This window comes from Pan troglodytes, chromosome 16, assembly GCF_028858775.2.
Source record: "Pan troglodytes isolate AG18354 chromosome 16, NHGRI_mPanTro3-v2.0_pri, whole genome shotgun sequence".
Taxonomy (NCBI): domain Eukaryota; kingdom Metazoa; phylum Chordata; class Mammalia; order Primates; family Hominidae; genus Pan; species Pan troglodytes.
The window spans coordinates 52,019,714-52,039,515 of NC_072414.2; the positions used below are offsets into that span (position 1 = coordinate 52,019,714).

The 19,802-nt window shown below is 43.3% G+C and overlaps 2 protein-coding genes across 2 annotated transcripts; one reads left to right on the plus strand and one right to left on the minus strand.

Annotated features, from left to right (window-relative positions):
• Positions 1-852: 852 nt before the first annotated feature.
• LOC104002326 (hypothetical protein) lies at positions 853-2,997 on the minus strand. Its single transcript, NM_001302527.1, has one exon. It carries the CDS (start codon positions 2,168-2,170, stop codon positions 1,649-1,651), a length of 522 nt encoding a protein of 173 aa, NP_001289456.1. The 5' UTR covers positions 2,171-2,997; the 3' UTR covers positions 853-1,648.
• Positions 2,264-4,750, plus strand: FOXB1 (forkhead box B1). The gene has a single exon (XM_529689.6). The coding sequence runs from the start codon at positions 2,264-2,266 to the stop codon at positions 3,239-3,241; it is 978 nt and encodes a 325-aa protein (XP_529689.2). The 3' UTR covers positions 3,242-4,750.
• Positions 4,751-19,802: the final 15,052 nt, after the last annotated feature.

Sequence of the window (19,802 nt, forward strand, 5' to 3'; positions counted from 1 at the left end):
ACCCCAAACAGCTCCACTAATAATGCTCTAATATCACTTAAAGTGTTGAAACTTAACACCCAGAATTCTCTACGATCACCACGTCTAGGGAAAAAAAAAAGTTCTCCCATTTCTGGACTTTGAAGATGATTCTGTGTGGGCTGTAAGTATTGAGTTTTTAACAACGCAGTAAAATGAATGTCTTTTAAAAACCTTAAAGGTCGGAGAATGTGCAGAAACCCGTGGGAACTCCTGGTGTGTACTTATAGAGTGCGTGCATGCAGGCGGGGTCGACTCACTATTTATTTCATAGCAATTTGATGATGATGATGATGACGACGGCAGCGACGACGATGAGGATAATGATAATAATAATAATGATTCATTTAACCCTTCCAAGGCGAATCCGAACCAAAGGGAGCCTGCTGCTCGCACCAGGCGGAGTGACCCCAGGCACATTCCCCCCTCCCCAAGAAGGAAAACTCTATGGTTCTTTCCCCAAGTTGTAGAAGATACTGCTGTCTTAGTGGGATCGCAGGCGGCTTTTGCTACACTCTAAATCCTAAATAAGTTCTCCATACCAAAAAAAGCGGCAGTTGGGGGGTGGGGGGTGGGAGGTTGGGGGGGTGGGAGGGCTGGGAAGGGGAGTTCCGGGTGTAAAATGAAAACTTCCAGGATGTGCCTGAGTCCTAAAGTTTCAAACCACCTGGGAAAAGCGAGAGCCCCTGAGGCTTACCTGGTGATAAACTGTGTCAAACAAACTCAGGCCCTCCCCAGGTCCGCACAACATTTGCCCCAACAGCCCCTGAGCCTCCATCCTGTGTCCAACCAAATTCCCGGAGGACTTTTAAAGCAAATACCTGGACTCTTCGCCCAGATACACTATTTTAATTTTAAAAAATTTGGTCAATACAGTTACATTCAAAATGGGTTCTTACATGGGGATGTCCAATCACATTTTGAAAGTATTTGTAAACCCCATCACTTTTTCAAAGCTACACACTAACTATACAAAGCTGAAGCAGCTGCATAGGAAAGTCAAGTCAAATTTCAACCTAACTCTCCGGGGACTGGGGGGCAAGGGTGTGTTTTCATTATTATAACCCATGCAACCAACCCCGGGTAGTGCTAAGCCCAGGAAAAGGGTCGGCTTCAGGGGAAAGCCGTGCCTAAAGGTACCTAACGATACAAACCGGATACAACGCAGAGGAAACAGAATACCCCAGCCAAGCAATTTCCATGTCAAACATCATCTGCGCGGCTGCTCCATCTGTGAACGTGAGTGGTCGCCTGGCTCCCTCCTCCGCGGCGGCCGCTTCCTCATACCTTCACACGGCGCACACCGGCCGGCGCGTCCAGCTGCCTGCCCAGTGGCCGAGGCTCTTCCCCCTCGCCCAGTCTTGAGCTGGAAGTGATTCCTATTGGCCAAGGTGTCCATGTAAATAGGTGTGAAAGAAACCAGAGCTGGCCGGGCTCTCCCTTCTCGCTCAGTCCCCTCCCTCTGCAGCCCCCGCTCCCCCTCCTCTTCCTCCTCCTCCCAAGGCGATTGTCATATGATAGCTAAGAAGTGGCACATTAATGAAGCGCCGCTACAGGGGTCTTTTCTGCTCCTGTCACCGCTTAAAACTATCAGATGGTTCGAGGGAGGACATGGAGGCAGCCACCTAGCTCAGCGGAGACGCGGAGCCCACAGCAGCGCCCTCCGGAGCCCTAACACGTCGCTGCCACCATCCGCGCCGGGACTCCGCAGCCGAGCTCGGCCGCCCGCAGGACGCTCCAGGAGCGTCGCGGACCGGGCGGCACGGGACGCTGCGGGGCTGAGCTCAAGAGCCCAGGTTCGCGCCGAGTCCAACCGGACCCGGACGCTGCGCGCGGAGTGCGCGTCGAGTGCGCGCCGAGAGAGAAGCGGCGCGCAGCGGCGCCCTCCCGGATGCGGACGCGCAACTTGAAGCAACTTTAAGGTGAGCAGCTCTCTGTTCCGTCCCTGCCCCCTGTTCTGGCCCCAGTACCGACTTACTTCCCGGCTATCCTCGCGCCGTTCGCCGGCTTCCCCTCCCGCGCCCACTAAGCCCGCAAAGTTGCTGGCGAAAGAGTCCGGGCGCTGGCTGATCGAGCGCCGCAGGCCCCACCCCCGAGCCCCGAAGTCTGTTACTCGGTCTGGCTGACCCCGCCGGTGTCTCTGTGCATCCATGCTACCTTTCCCTATTACCCCCCTCCCCCTTCCCAGATCCGAGCAGTCCGCCGGCCCGCGCGGACCCAGAGCAAGAAGAGGGCGAGGAAGAAGATGCCTCGGCCCGGCCGCAACACGTACAGCGACCAGAAGCCGCCCTACTCGTACATCTCGCTGACCGCTATGGCCATCCAGAGCTCTCCCGAGAAGATGCTGCCGCTGAGCGAGATCTACAAGTTCATCATGGACCGCTTCCCCTACTACAGGGAGAACACGCAGCGCTGGCAGAACAGTCTGCGCCACAACCTCTCCTTCAACGACTGCTTCATCAAGATCCCGCGGCGGCCGGACCAGCCAGGCAAGGGCAGCTTCTGGGCGCTGCACCCAAGCTGCGGGGACATGTTCGAGAACGGCAGCTTCCTGCGGCGCCGCAAGCGCTTCAAGGTGCTTAAGTCCGACCACCTGGCGCCCAGCAAGCCAGCCGACGCGGCGCAGTACCTGCAGCAGCAGGCCAAGCTGCGGCTCAGCGCGCTGGCGGCCTCGGGCACGCACCTGCCACAGATGCCCGCCGCCGCCTACAACTTGGGCGGCGTGGCGCAGCCCTCGGGCTTCAAGCACCCCTTCGCCATCGAGAACATCATCGCGCGGGAATACAAGATGCCTGGGGGGCTGGCCTTCTCCGCCATGCAGCCGGTGCCCGCTGCCTACCCGCTCCCCAACCAGTTGACTACCATGGGCAGCTCGCTGGGCACCGGCTGGCCACACGTGTATGGCTCCGCCGGCATGATCGACTCGGCCACCCCCATCTCCATGGCGAGTGGCGACTACAGCGCCTACGGCGTGCCGTTGAAGCCGCTGTGCCACGCGGCGGGCCAAACGCTGCCCGCCATCCCCGTGCCCATTAAGCCCACGCCGGCCGCCGTGCCCGCGCTGCCTGCGCTGCCAGCGCCCATCCCCACCTTGCTCTCGAACTCGCCGCCCTCGCTCAGCCCCACGTCCTCGCAAACAGCCACCAGCCAAAGCAGCCCCGCCACCCCCAGCGAAACGCTCACCAGCCCGGCCTCCGCCTTGCACTCGGTGGCGGTGCACTGACCCGCAGGAGCCCACGCCCCCTCTCGTTCTCCTCCCCACCACCTCACTCGCCTTCCCTGGCTCCCAGTCCTGCCGGCCCCAACCTGGGACCGCCACCCTAACTTGTTCATTTCACCTTCGGCCAACCCGCCTTGCCCCAAGAGAACTTTGTTTTGGACCCAGGAGACCAAACACAAACTTGCAGATGGGCCGAGAGGCGCGTGGGAGTTGTCCTCGCCCCCACGTCAAGGAAGGCCGGGGTCACCTGAGCCGAACCATCCCCTCCCTGAGGCCCCGAAACCCCCTCCTATTTGACCGGCGGGGGAAACCCTGTCACCCCCTCTTCGCCGAGAAAAGCGCGTCTTCCCTCCGCCCAGATCGGCGGAGCCCCGAACTCTGCGCAGTTTCAAGACTAGAGAAACTGCCTCAGATGTTTCCAGGAACAGATCCCCCCCACACCCCCTCCCCGCGAGGGCTGCAACAGCGCAGGGGAGGGCCGGATCTCTTTACGTCTTGGAAATCTGCAGCAAAAAGGAGCCACTAATCTTCCTACCCCACTCGCCTCCGCCCATCCGGCAGGGGCTGGGCGGACCACAGCTTCCCGGGGTTGCGGCCCTGCCTCCTGGGCTTCTGCGGAGATTTTGTTGTTGTTTGGGGTTTTGTTTCCTTCCAGAGGCTCCAGGCGCTGGGAGTTAGGAAAGAGGCTGCCAAGCTGAGAAAGCGACGCTCGTCCTCACACAGCAAAACAAAACTAAAAGTAACCTTGTATTGTTTACAAAGCGCCCAGTAATATGTAAACAGTGAACTTGAATCTGTCTTGCTAGGCGGACAAACGGGCAAAGCCCACATTATAAGTACCTGTTGTAATGTGAATGTTGACTCTTCATTTCTGGCCAGGTTTAGAAAGGGAGGGAAGTGGGGATGGGAAAGTTAATTGGGATGTTAACTTTCCGATGACTTAGAGACCTTTTTAGCTATTTATTTTATTGTTGGAAAAAAAAAAAAAAAAAGAAGGAAAGAAAATGAAATAAGCCCAAACCAAGAAAGCATCAAGGGCAACCCGGGAAGAACTTAGATAAGCTGACTGGTAACATGAAGGGATGTCACCGGATAGCTCTCCCACGGACAAGTCTTTCTGTTTGCTACCAGAACTTTTCCAAGAAGCTAAGGGGCTGCAAAGAGATGTAAATACTTGTGAATAGGAATGATTATACACTGTGTAAAATGCACTTTTGTTTGCTGTATTCCTTTAGAATCTTAGATAATTGGCTGGAAAACGAACTGTTGTTCTGGTGTGACCTGCTTAAGTTAAAAAAAAAAAAAAAGTTGTAGTGTCATCAGAGCTGTAAAATTTTTACCTTTCATTTTCCCTCCCTGTACAGAATTAGCATGGCATTTTAAATATTGATGTTCTTGTTCCCAGCATGCCTGTTTTAAAACAAAGGATTTAAAAAAAAAAGGGTGTCTACATTAAATTATGACCTAGTCCAAATAATATTTTCTCATTAAAATATGTAAATTCAAATTTTAGTTTTGTGTGTTTTTGAAGAGTTGCTACAAATAATTTTGCAAAAGATGGATGTAATGCTTCCCTAAACATGCTTTCTGCAATACACTGAGTAATTTGCCTTTTTCATATCATATTGTGAAAACAGTCAAACCTCCTCTTATGCACTTGGAGATTGTGGGAGAAATTATTCAGATAGAATTTTGAAGGTATTTGTGTATAGGGAAAAAGGAAACAGACTATTTCTATTAAAGATCAGGTGCACAGGTGCAGTGGTGAAAGAAAACCTGTTTTTGAAACAATAAGTATTTTATATGTATTTTTGTCTTTATTAAAATGTACATTTTATGAAATATAGCACTTATAAATATAAGGCTTATGTAGAAATCAGGTAGAAAATATGGAGACTTAAAAAGTAAAAACAGACTTGCTTACTCAATGCTTATATTCTGATGCATCTTATTTAGTGTGAGTATTCAGTTCCTTGCTCCTTTAAATTATTGCGGTTGTTAAAATTTTTTAAATAGAAATTACCTAAAGGTTCACCTTCATGTCCAGATACCTGTTCACTTTGAACTGAACAGATTTCTTTCACTCCTTCCTCTGAGAAGATAATGCTTGATGCACTTATTTTAAAGATATGAATGAAGTTACTCCAAATGCCTGACTTTAAGTACTTGCTTTTCTTCATATTTTTGCAGAGAATTAAAATTTGCCAAGAATTTATGGCGCAAGGCTAACTGACACTTTATTGAAAGGGTCACAATATTTCCAGAATGAGATGTGTATTCACCTAATGAAGTTACAAGGCAAAGAGTAACTTAAATGGTGATTAACACTTTACTGTGTAAAATGATTAAACAAGAGACCCTTGTGCAACACAGAGGGAGCCACATAGAAACCACAATCACTGTATTTCATAGGAGGATCCTTAGCACCTGCAACCATTATATATTTAGAGGACTACCTGAAAAACAACTTAGGATTAATGCAAAGGGTAATTAATCCTGTTCTGACCATTTTTTAAAAAGAAGGATCCCACACACAGCCAAAAAAAAAAAAAAAAGTGAAAAATAAATGAATCATTGGACTGATTAAAATGCATGAAGCTACTAAAGCTCGTCAGACAGGGGACAACAAAACTCATTCATCAAGCCCAATTCACAATTATATCAACAAGATCAGCTAAAGAAAGCCTGGAAAACTTAACCACCCTGGGCTAGGACACTCTTAAAACTTTGTTCTCAACAAGAAATCATATACATTTTTTTAAAAAAAATAAATATGTTTTCACAGTTTCCTGCAAAAGAAAATTAAGGCCATCTCTGGAATATGCTAATCTCATCGAATTTGGTAACACTGAATTCAAGCTGGGGATGAAAGAAGTATAAAGGGCTAACACGGGCCTCAAACATTTTATAAATCATCAGCTTAAATAAATGTTCCTCTTATAATAGGCACTAGAATTCAGAGATGAGTGATGTGTACATCTGCACATTTAATACCTAGAGGTAAATAAGATACAGATCCTATTTCTGATTTTTAGCAAAGGAGAGATTTCAACTCAGTATTTGAAAATGCTCTTTTCAGCTGGTAAGTTAGTCATGGTGTATTGCAAAGAATGAAATAACTTGGGCATTGTGAGCCCTCCTTTCACAAATGCAGGCATCTTTTCTCAGACAAAGTTGAATGAGTAAAGTAAAAAAAAAAATCCATTGATGATATTTTGACCTTGATCAGAAATCCAAAGGCAGTCCAAACACACATGCCTCCACCCCACTCCATCCCCGCCTCACCCCCCAGCTTTGAGACTTATGCCCTGTTTAGCTGAAGTGCCCCACAAATAAGGAAGTTTATAACTATGATACCTTCAATGGCTCTCTTTGTCATGTTAAATCTTTTCACCTGGCTCAAGTCCAAAGTCAATACACACAGCTTTAAAATAAAACTGGAAGAGACAACACCATGGAGTGGGAAGGTGTCTGTGTGGTATTTGTCCTGAGAACTGAGATAAGTGATATTCTTTTCTATTTTGTAAATTCAAGTAGTATTGATTTCTTAGATTTCGGGTTTTTTATTTGGAAACTTGGCTATTCTATTACTTTTGGTTTTTTACATGATTCTGCATTTGACTGAGTTTTTAAACAGGATTCTCTGTGATTTGAGGAAGCGCTGACACAATGAATGAATTTCATGCACTTTCTCAAGAGAGAAGCTGCAGAAATTCTCACTGTTTCTATTATCTGATTTGGGGGTTTTGAAAAGCCTGAGGAGTGGTGCTAGTAAATGATCATCAAAATGGCCTAAATACTATAGCAGTGAGTTTAATTCCTTTAAAGAGATGAGAACATTGAGGGCCTTGCAAGCATAAATATGGCCAGGTGCTCAAGAAGGATGAGGTGGGAAGTAGGAGGGAGGAAGAGTCCAAGCCGGTGCTGCAGAGAGTAAGATTTACATTCGTTTATGCAAGACTGGGGGAACTGGGGGGTTGCAGAGTGTAGGGGTGAGGAGCGGGTTTATACTTTTACAAATGAAAATTCCCTTTGTAAAAGGTATTCAGCTAAGAAACAGAAAAGATCAGGATCTATTCTTAAATTCTTAATATAAATGTCAATTAATTTTTTTCTCCTAAAAGCCACATATGCACAGAGACACCCAAACAAAAACAAAACAAAAACCACCCAACCCACCGGCTGTGAAGCCTCAAAGGGGATGCATTTGTTTCGTTTAAACTAACAACAAATTATCTAATTAATATGTTTCAATTACAGCATGAAAGGCGCAGCCCCTGGACCGCCCGCCGTGGAGGCACAATAGCCCCAGAGCCCACTCTAGGAATTTACAATAACTTCACATCTGTTTCTTTATTTTCCACTTTTTGAGTCTAAAACTCCTCTCAAGATTACTGCAAACCACGGCCTCAGTTATGAAATATGTCCCAGTGTTAAAGGGGGATGAAACTTTGCCCACGGATGCTTCATTTGCAAGCAAAAAAAAGTGAAAGCCCATTGAAGAGCATTAAACAAATATATTAGAATTCTGTCACTTTATGCAATTGAGTAGATCAAATGAAGGGTCCCGGCCACTTCATTCACTCTCATTCACTCGAATAGAAAATGCAAAGAATAGCAATCCGAGACTGGGCCACCGATGTAGATTTAGCTCCTTTTTACTGGGAGACAAAAAGGCTGAATTTTCACAAACACATTGCTGACTCGGGGACTAGGAAACCGGCACTGGAACCCCTTTGGAATTTAAATTCATTTTATCTTCCTCTCTCTTTGGGGGAATCTGTTTGCACTACAGTGCAAGATGCAGCAGGCATCCTCTGGCTTCTGAAAAAAATGGGGGAGGGGAAGAAAGTGAGTGGGGGCAGGCAATGTGGGACTTGGGATTCTCAAGGAACTCTTGGTGATCAACAGTCAGGTCTGAGATAATAAGTTTAATTTAAACAAATCTTTACCTATGTCAATATAAACATCATTATATCATACACATCTCCAAATCTACCTCTTTGCTAGGCTTGGATTGCATTAACTACTTGTTTTCAAAAACCAGAATCACATCTGGGTCATCAAGTTTTCTTCTTTCAACAAATGTATCTGGTCTTTGGTGTCATAACAGGCTAGATAGCTGAGCTTGCAACCTCACCTGTTCTGTCTCTCTTGTCTGTCTCTGTTAGTCTCTTCTCTTCTCTCTCGCACACCACTTTCTGCTAGCTACCCTATCTGAGCACTGTGATAGTTAAACAGGTTATGTTAAAATCAGGAGAGAGGATACTCTTTGGTTAGAATTTCCAAGTGAGAACTCTCTTACATTTTCATTTTTCATCCCTGGAGTGGAGAAAATAAGCCACATGTGTCAGGGTAACGGAGATAATCTTGTGGGGATACTTTTATCTTTTGCCTGCCATGCTTGACGTTTTTGTTTAGGTAAACTTTGTAGACTTTTATCCACCAATATTGTAGAAAGGTTGCAGTGACTATTAGAGGTATTTCTAGAGACAGTGTAAGAAAAAATAAAGTAGACTTATCAACTTTCAAGATGTGATTGCAGAGGAATAAAGAAATTTTTCTCAAACTTGAAATCAAAATGAGATCTGATCTAAAGGAGAATATATTTGGAGGTTTTCTATTGTGTTTTTAAATTTTGTCTGGTATTATTTCCAGGTACCTTTAACATTTTTCATGTTAGCTTCAATAATTATAAAGTCATATTTGACACTATTCTTCATTTAATTCTTGGGATTGTGCCTGGAGCTAGGAATAGGACTGAGAAGGGGAAGTGGCGCAGACCTCCAGATAAATATATATGTATAAAAAAAAGATGTTGAAAAAATAGTTGGTTGCATATAACCATAGGCTATCAAACTCACTGGAACTAATGATAAACTAATCAGAGATTAACCATGAAAAATTGTCGTTGGCTAACTAAAATCTTCCCTGGAAGATTGTCCTTCTAGAATATCTTCAAGAATATTTGGACAAAGCATTCTTTGGGTGCAGCCTCCTTTTGCCTGTGTCTGCAAATAACCGATGTCAAATCAGTTGCAGTCTTTTGAAGGAACAAACTCTTGGAGCATTAATTAGAGCAGATTAAGCTCAGAGATAAAACACATTCTTTAAGTATCTGTTGTTTGGAGACACTGTGATTCTAATTCATGCTTTGCAGCCTGTATATTTTTATTTACTCAGTTAATTTCTCTCCATGAGTGTTCCCCGTTAACTGGGTTTACTAAGTATACAGTACTGAAAGAGTTGTTGGTTAGCAGAAATAATTGCTTTCAAACTCTGCTTTTGCTACAGATTTCTCTCTTCTTCATGAAATACAACATATTGGTAATTCCAGCACATGACAGCATATAGAGAAACTGTTCAGCAAAGGATTTTAATTTTGTGCTTAGAAGAAGCTTAGTATTTGTTAAGTAATATCTAGTGTTTTGCATTAATTAGAGCAGCTCCTTGTAGAGACATTACAGCCAAGAATGGTTTCACATAACAGGAAAACTCTGAGTATCTGAACTTCCCCACTAAACCTGCTACGGTGAAACCAGAGCTGCAAATGTCTGTCTTGCTTGGAAATATCAACACATATTTTATTTATTTACATATGTTTGATAAACTAAAATTCTATGTATAACAATAAAATGATCATTGACAAGTTCCACATCACTCTGGGTGCCAGGTGAACTACAAAAAAAAAAAAAGGCTGAAATAATGGTTTGTCTGAAGATTCTTAGCTTGATTTCATATTGGAGAAAAACTGCCAAAGACGACCCAGCCCTTCCACGTTGAATGGATTCTTCAGACTGAACCAAGTATTTCTATGACTGCCTAGAAGATGCAAAGTTGTGTTCCCATTCTTGTGTTGTGTGTTGGTAAACAGGGGAAGGGCAGGGGAGAATAAGGGAGAACAGGCAAGGATAACATCTTCTATCAGTTTAGTCCAGATTATGCTTAACACAGCAGTTTCTGGGCCTAACACAGAAAAATTGATGACTGAATGAGCGTTCTGAAAATAGTCCTATTGGTTTAGCTTAGGTAAGAACGCTATGCTTTTGCTCCAGGTGTCAGTAATTGAGAATGTTGACTGAGATTAAGTTTCTGCTGTGATATTAAGTTTGTAAAATTAAAACATGTGAAATGCATTTAAGTTTACTTGTGGATGTTATTGGCTTCAGTAAAAGAGAACCCCTCACATAAAACAAGAAAATGAAAATGATTAACTTTGACATAGAAATATAAACAGCAATTTGATTAATTATAGTGCTAATTATTCTTTGCTGTGTAGCCAAACATTATCCATTTCTTAAAATGACAGATGCTGAATAAATCATGTAAAATAATTACTTGGAATTTCACTGCAATGAGAAATGGTGTAGTTTAGAGACAGATTTATATTGATTTCTAAATATATAATTGGTTCTGTTCTGTTTCATTTAGAAATTTAGTTTTTACTGTAAAAATACTTTGTTACAGAAATATTTTATATATTTTACATTATGCATATTTTTAAATCATTTATTTCTTCTTTCAATATTTTCCATGGTTATTTCAGTATAATACATTTTTACATCTTGCTTTTCTCCAGCATATCATAGACATTTCCCTATCTAGCTATATACTTTTAATAACCATTGATTTTAAAGGTTGTATAATATGCCACTGAGTGAATTCTTTTTGTTTGGGCATTTAGAACGCTTTTAGGTTTTGTTTATTTTTGCTAATACAAAGACTGTTGCAGTGAACATATTTTATACCTAACTAAACACTAGTTCCAATTACATAAAATAAATTAGCTTTTGGCATACTGAATTCCTTAACAGCTTCCTGTAAATTCAATAATGTAATTTAACTTAGGATTTCAGCTTTTGCTCTTATATTTCCATTGCTATTTACCCTGCAACCAGGAACCCAGAGCAATATCGGCTTGACTTAGAATCATGAAAGCACTGAATGTTAGTGTTAGAAAGGTCCTGAGAGATCCAGGTAAACCAATACCTTTATTTTACTTACTTGTGAATCCCTCTGATATATTGTCTTATCTGCAGCCCAGTGATTTAACAATACCAGAGTCAGGTTCTAAAAGTAAAGTAAAGCAGAAAACTTCAGTCCTACCACAGATGCCACACAAATGCAACTAACAATAAAAAATTATGAAGGTATTGAAATTGACAAAATGAAGTCTTTATCTGATAATGTGAGTGTGCATGATTTTAAGGCAGTTCATACTCTATGGCCCGCCGTACCCTTTTGAAGTGGGCATACTGGGCAGTTTGTGCGACTAGAGGGAATGGTCATTGGTTAACCCCAGATCTCAAGAGAAAGAGATCCACCTTGAATTGGAATCATTTCTTAAGTTTCTGATATCTTCCCCCAAATTACAAACAAATAGTCTTCCAGACAGACTGCCTTGAGTCCAGAGGGTTCAGGCCCTCAACAGATGTTGACCAATTTGTTTCTTTGACTGCTTTGAAATGACTAATTCCCAAGAAGGGAGATTGAGGGGAAGGGGATGGAAAAGCAGGCAAGAAATCTGAACTTCAGGCTTTGTCTCCTTGTTGTAGCATTTTGTTTTGACCTTTCTTATGTGACACTTTTGTGTCAGACTTCCCCCACTCCGGGTTCTTGAGACCTTATTTGTTTCTAATATGGTGGCTTCAGCCGGGCACAGTGGCTCACGCCTGTAATCCCAGCACTTTGGGAGGCCAAGGTAGGCAGATCACATGGTCAAGAGTTCGAGACCAGCCTGGCCCAACATGATGAAACCCCGTCTCTACTAAGAATACAAAAATTAGCCGGGTGTGGTGGTGCGTGCCTGTAATCCCAGCTACTGGGGAGGGTGAGGCAGGAGAATCGCTTGAATCCAGGAGGCGGAGGCTGCAGTCAGCCAAGATCGTGCCACTACACTCAGCCTGGGTGACAGAGCAAGACTTCATCTTGAAAAATAATAATAATAAGGTGGCTACACAGTGCATGAGGCATGACACTGGCACCTATCAGTGCTTGTCAGTTGGAACAGATAGAAGAGAATAAAGAAGGATAAGCATGAGGTCCACACCTCATGCTGTAACTAGTCGCTGAGATTGAAATCATTCTCCTGAATTGGGATCAATGTTTTTTGTTGGGGGAAAAAAATCATAAAACCAAAGTAATATTTTCACAACTACTTTTCCATAGTCTTCGAACAATGAGCCACCATCCTCTGAGCTGATCATTCCTACTGTTCTAAGTTCTTTAAAAAATTTTATTCATTTTATCCCAATAACAGCTTTATGAAATATGCACTTTTTTATTATGCCCATTGTACAGATGGGAATATTGAGGCATAGGGCATTTAACTAAGTTGCCCAAGGTTACCCAGCTAATAAGCATTATCTACACCCTATGGATTCTCAGTAAAGGTTGGTTTAATATAAAGACGCTTTCACTAAACTGCATTTTCTTCCTAAACTGTCTTCTATTTAACTTATTTGGGGGAAAGAAAACCTTCTATAGAACTAAACATAGTCCTGTATTCTAGCTTATAGCAAATTTTGATCTTTGATCTCAGTCAGATCATGTACCAAAAAAGTCACATTGAAATATCTCCATCCCATCCTTGAAAATGGACCTCAGTGTATAGCCAACCAACCTGGATCCATACATCAGGATTAACTTAAATCTTCCAGAATTGAGGGCAGCCACATGAAATCTAAGCAGGAATGCATTCTTATAGTTAGAAGAAAATTACCAACCTGAGTGCCCTTTTCTTCCCTGACAGCCTCTATCAGATCATAAAATAAATCAGAAGGAGGAAAAAGTACCATTTTTGCACTTCTTTTTTTGAGACAGAGTCTCACTCTGTCACCCAGGCTGGAGTGCAGTGGCGTGATCTCAGCTCACTGCAACCTCCGCTTCCTGGGTTCAAGTGATTCTCATGCCTCAGCCTCCTGAGTAGCTGGGATTACAGGCGTGCAACACCACGCCTGGCTAATTTTTGTATTTTTAGTAGAGACAGGGTTTCACCATGTTAGTCAGGCTGGTCTCGAACTCCTGACCTCGTGATCCGCCTGTCTCGGCCTCTCAAAGTGCTGGGATTACAGGCATGAACCACCGTGCCCCGCCCATTTTTGCACTTTTGATGTGATTTTAAAAAGAAGAAAAATGGAAAGAAGGAAGAATCAGGATGATGTAACTTTCTAACTCAGTAAATATAGTTTCATCTGTTGTCGATGGAACCAAATACTCAGGAAATCAACATTTGGTGTTTTCTCTTAATGCTCAGCCTTCATTAGTGGTGCTTTCTAAAGTATGCTTGGGCACTCACATAGCTTTTTCAATGCAGCTCTCAAAAGGCTGGCATTTGTCTGTTTTTGGAAGTGTGCATTTTAAGAAGGTTGTATGTCTTTGCGTTTACTATCCCAACTCTAGCCTCCATTTTGACCATTGGTCTCAGTTCTGAGTGACTCCTGAGAAACAGTTTATGCTCCCAACTTGAGTTATGGGCTGCCAGTTTGCTGTGTGTCTGGAAAGTCTGTCAACCTTTCCCTAATAGAGCTGTGCTTTGGTATATGTGTTTCGGCTGGATAAGGCTAGTGAGGCTCACGCAAGCTTCTCATTTGTCTCATGCTGGTTTGATGGCTGAACTTGCCAAATAAGGGTTTATACCTGGTAATGCACATGATCACTCACTATAGGAGGTCCTGGGGCTATTACTCCAGTGGCCAAGCTTAGCCATTGGAGTTATTACAGCCCCCACCCCATCTTTAAAGATGTATATAGTTGCAAAGACTGGGGTCCTTGTTGTCCCTTTCTCCCTATTCTGTTCTGATTTTTTTTTTTTTTTTTTTTTTTGGAAGGCGTTTTCCTGTTGTTGCACAGGCTGGAGTGCAGTGGTGCGATCTCAGCTCATTGCAACCTCTGCCTCCCAGGCTCAAGCAATTCTCCTGCCTCAGCCTCCCAAGGAGCTGGGATTACAGGCGCCCGCCACCATGCCCAACTAATTTTTGTATTTTTAGCAGAGACGGGGTTTCACCATGTTGGTCAGGCTGGTCTCGAACTCCTGACCTCAGGTGTTCCGCCTGCCTTGGCCTCCCAAAGTGCTGGGATTATAAGCATGAGCCACCGTGCCCAGCCTACAAATATAAAAATAGCTGGTCACAGCAGTGCATGCCAGTAGTCCCAGCTACTAGGGAGGCTGAGGTGGGAGAATCACTTGAAGTCCAGGACTTTGAGGCTACAGGGAGCTATGATCATGCTGCTGCACTCTAGCTTGGGCAACAAAGAGACCCTGTCTCTTTATTAGTAAATAAATTTAAAAATAAAACATCTAGTGTTCTGTTTTCCCAACTGAATCCCGACTAATAGAGTGTTTATGAGCCTGGATCACTTAATCCATCAGCACCATAAAAGTCTACTCAACTGATGCTTACTGAACAATGGACACGGATGCTCTACTGTGCTAGGAATTGGCAACAAGGACATAGTTACAAATACATACCCAACAAATCTTGATTTCCAGGAACTTACCATCTAGTAAAGAAGACACACATGGAGAGCATGCCTCAGTGAAAGAATAGGTTCTCTGAAAGTTCTGAGAAGGAAGAAGAGAAAGAGGAGGAACAGAAGGCCTTGAGAGGATTTGGGGTTTAGGACTGGGTGAAGACAAATATTTCAAATTCAAGTTTACTAGCATAAGGACTTTGGGTGGCACATCTGGCAGATAGTGACTTTTCCCACTTGGTGGAAAGAGACCTGATGGTTGAGACCAGAGGGAGGTCAGATTGAGTGTGTTACAGGACCAACAGGTTCATATGCCTGCTGTGTAGCAACAGGCTAATATGCGGAGACAGCAAGGGTTGTAGCAGAGAAAGAATTTAATACTTTCAGGGTGGCCAAGCAAGGAGATAAAAGGGGTAAGAGCAGACACTCAAATCCATCTCCCCAAGGAGCTCTGGGCTGAGTTTTTAAGGGGCTCATGGAGTGCAAGGGGCTGGAAAATTAGGGTTGTTGATTGGACAGGGTAAGTGATAAAATTATCAGGATGTAGAAACCACATTCTTTGGTGAGTCATCTTCTCTTGGGGTGCTTCAGACCAGCTGACATCAGTAGTTTCATTGACATACAGGACTTGAAAGAATATCTCAAATGGAAAACCTAACATTCACAATGCTCAAGTAGTCATCTGTAGAGCAGTTAAGGAGAACTATAATCGAGGCTCTATGTGATTCTAGGGCAGCAGGCAAAGAATTATGAGGAAGCAGGTCAGAGTGCAAGCTGACCTAATGATTAATGTTGAATGTGCTACAAGCATGGTGTATTTTCATTTCTCCCCACTTCTTCCCTGATTAATTTTTATAATGTTTATAGGGATAATTTCAGATGAAGAGAGCAGATGGACTTTCTGGAGGCCAGAGTGAAGAGTCTGTGGAGCCAGTGTAGTCCTTAGGAGATTTATGAGCAATGAGGCTGCATACAGAAATGGCCTCACATAGCAGGAAGATAAGAAGTAATGAGAAGATGGATGGAGAGGGTTGCAAGCCCCAGGAGAAGTACACCTGAATGTTCTTCAAGGATGAGAGTTGGGGCTTTCACAGTTCCTTTCACCCAGTACTAAGAACTCTAATTTCTTAGGTGCCCACTGTGTATGTATATGGTCTGATTCATATGTTATTCTTTTTTAATCCTCATATCAACCCTAAAAGCTACCCTTATTACACACACGAAGCAACTAATACCTAAAGGAGTTAATACATTTCCTGATGAGGGGCTGACTGAGATTCAAACCCAGATTCTACCTGTCTCTAAATCCAGTGCCCTTGCCAGTTTAGTCCACTGCCATTGTAACATACAGCAGCATGTCCTTCAAAAAGTATCTATTGAATAGGATACCATCGAGGCTAACGTGACAAATAGAAAGAGGTAATGGTGAAGTAATTAAGAATCTAAGGAAACGGATACATTTGGAAGACATATCCCACAAATCAGAGGACATGGTAACTGACTAGATAGTGGGAGAAAAGGTGCTGGGCAGGAGAGGTAAAGATCAAAGTAATTGAATGGCAATTCATTTAGTCAGGACTACTTGGGTTGCAAGTAACAGAAACTCAACTCAGCCTGATAGTTCTAGCAAAAGTCCCATGGAGGAGTCTGATTCTTTCTCTTTGGGTCATCACTGTAACTAAAGAGATATAGTTCTCTGATTGGCCACATATGGGTCAAGTTCCATCCCTGGGACCCAGGCAGGCAGCTCTACTACACAGAATTCCTGAGGCTGAGCAGGATTCCTTTGGAATGCTCACTATACAGTAACGCTAAGTTTCAAGCCTGGTTAACTAGAAGTGAGATGCCATGGATGGAAAATATCAATGGTGGGGAGCAAGTGGCTTTGGGAGAAAATGTTGAGTTTGGGTGAGGACCTGCTGAGCTTGCACCAGCTCCAACAAAGATGTAGCCCAATCTTGTAGGTGTCCAGCCGTAACCTGAAATTGCTCTCATCTTTTCTCAAAAACTTTAAATCTTTTTAACTTTTAAGGTAAAAGTGTGAATTCTAGAAATTTTGGACCATCCATTGATTTCAAAAGTAGAGTGAAAGGGACAAAAAATAATGACTGAACTTATAGAACCTACATGCAAAGTAGAGTGAGATTTTTTCTTTGTGAATGCACAAATTATTGGTTCAGGTAATACCATTTTCACCTCCTCTCCATAAACTTTATGGGTTTGTGGCATTGAGCTAAAACAGGAGTTGGCAAATTTCAGCCCATGAGCCAAATTCAGCTTGCTGTACAGCCTGTGTACTAAGAATGGTTTTTATTTTATTTTGAGATGAAGTCTCACCCTGTCGCCCAGGCTGGAGTACAATGGCACTATCTTGGCTCACTGCAACCTCCGCCTCCTGGGTTCAAGCGATTCTCCTGCCTCAGCCTCCTGAGTAGCTGAGATTACAGGCACATACCACCATGCCCAGCTAATTTTTTGTATCTTTAGTAGAGACAGGGTTTCACCACGTTGGCCAGGCTGGTCTCGGTCTCCTGACCTCTTGATCTGCCTGCCTCAGCCTCCCAAAGTATGGGGATTACAGGTGTGAACCACTGTGCCAGGCCTGGTTTTTACATTTCTAAATGCTTGAAATAAGTCAAAGGAATAATAATAGTTTGTGACACATGAAAATTATATGACATTCAAACTTCAGTGACCATAAATAAAGTTTTATTAGAATATAGGCATATTTGTTAATTTACATATTTTCTGTGGCTGTTTTGGGCTACTAAAGCAGAGTTAAGTTGTGCCAGAGACCACATGGCTTGCAAAGACTAAAATATTTATTATCTGACTCTTTAGGGAAAAAGTTTGCCAACATCTGAGCTAAAAATGTGGAGTATGAATTGGCCTATGATAGGCCAACCTATATTTATTGGATGGTTACTGAGCTACAAATATGGTAAAAAGTCAAGATGAAGTCTAGATTTTTATCAAGTAATCCATTTGATTGTAAGTGTGGGAGCTGTCAATAAATTTATTCATAGCCTGTTACAGAACTCGGATCAGAAAGCAAAAGCTAGTCACAACTCTCAGTATATCCTTATATTTCTCTAGTTGCTCATGGGACCATCTCATAGTTTTACAAACTGTGTAGTTTACAAAGTGCTATCAAACACGCCATAGGTTTGAGCCAATATGTAAAACACTACATAGTTAGCTTATGGTAAGACCTGACTTCTCCTGAATGTAACATTTGCTAGGGATTGGTTGATTAAAATATGTCATAGTATGGTAGTATATAAACAAATGAATCAATTTAGGAAACACATTACTTGTTAGATCAAGTAAGCACATTCCAAGTAGAATGAAGATTAGCTGGATGCCTTCCCAGCATCTATTCTCACCTTTCCAAAACCTACAGCTTCACTTTGGGAGTGCATGAAGTAATAAGAAAGCTGCTTCTACCAAGAAACCTATACTAAGACAAGCAGTCCATTCTCAGCCACGGTGACTGGTCAGACAGGCATGTGGTCCTTAGTTGATCCTATCAGAGTGATTCTAAGAAATGTGGCAGGAATGCTTCAAAGTCAGTCGTTCTTTCCTGATAGGATTGAGTGAGAAGTGGATGGGAGTGGCTGGCTGCCCTCGTAGGAACCCCAGAGAAACTGCTAAGATGAAGCTGGCATTGCAGAAGCAAGAGTAGAGAGAAAAAGAAACAGTCCTTGGGACATTATTGAGTCACTCTCTTGGATGCTACCTGATGTACATCAAGTTCTGCCTTTGACATTTGAAGTGTCATGAACCAGTAAATGCCCTTTATTCTCCTAGTTTGAATCGGGTTTTCATTTACATGTGGCTAAAACACATCAGGTAACAAAGATTCTTTGATTTATTCATTCATTCATAAAATGTTATGTGGGGTTTTTTTGTTTGTTCTTTTTCTGACCCCAAATGTTAGTCTTTTCTGAACAACAACCACAGCTGTTACCGGAAATGAGTCCTGATCCAGACCCCAAGAGAGGGTTCTTGGATTCCCTCACAAGAAAGAATTTGGGATGGGTCCATACAGTAAAGTAAAAGCAAGTTTATTAAGAAAGTAAAGAAATGAAAGAATGGCTACTCCATAGGCAGAGCAGCACTGAGGGCTGCTGGTTGGTTATTTTTATGCTTATTTCTTGATTATATGCTAAACAAGGAGTGGATTATTCATGAGTTTTCCAGAAAAGGGGCAGGAATTTCCCAGAACTAAGGGCTCCTGCTCTTTTTAGACCATATATGGTAACTTCCCAAAGCTGCCATGACATTTGTAACTGTCATGGCATTGGTGGGAGTGTCTTTCAGCATGCTAATGCATTATAACTGGCATGTAATGAGCAGTGAGGACGACCAGAGGTCACTTTCGTCATCATCTTGGCTTTGGTGGGTTTGGGCCAGCTTCTTTACCACATCCTGTTTTATCAGCAGGGTCTTTAGAACCTGTATCTTGTGATACCAGTCCTGCCAGTTTCCTGTCTCATCATGTGACTAAGAATGCCTAACCTACTGGGAATGCAGCCCCAGTAGGTCTCAGCCTTATTTTACCCAGCCCCTACTCAAGATGGTGTCGCTCCAATTCAAATGCCTCTGACACAACCAATTCTTACATTTTCCTATACCAACTCTAACACTACCCAGAGTTAGTGTAGAACCCACATGTCAAGGGTTCAATCCCACAAGACTGCCCCACTTCAGACACCAGCCACAAATGAGGTCCTCAGGTTACCTGCACTTCTTACCGGCTGACCACAAATTCAGAGTCTCCTTGCCCCCATTCTGTAATCCACTTGAACAACTGCCCAGTTTATTATAAGGGATACAGCTCAGGACAGCCAAATAGAAAGGATGCACAGGGCAAGGTATTTGGAGGTGGGGGGATGGGGGTGCAGGGCTTTCATGCCTTCTTTGGACATGCCACCTTTGCAGTGCATCCACGAGTTCACCAAACTGAAAGCCACCCAACAGTGTTATTTAGGGGTTTTAATGGAGGCAGTAGGCAAATCATTGATGATTGGTGACTGAATGTGATCTCCAGCCCCTCTTCCTTCCCCAGAGGTCAGGAGGTGAGGCAGAA

Bases quoted from the DNA above. Each gene is read 5' to 3' on its own strand.
- FOXB1 (XM_529689.6), top strand. From the start codon at position 2,264: ATGCCTCGGCCCGGCCGCAACACGTACAGCGACCAGAAGCCGCCCTAC.
- LOC104002326 (NM_001302527.1), bottom strand. From the start codon at position 2,170: ATGGATGCACAGAGACACCGGCGGGGTCAGCCAGACCGAGTAACAGAC.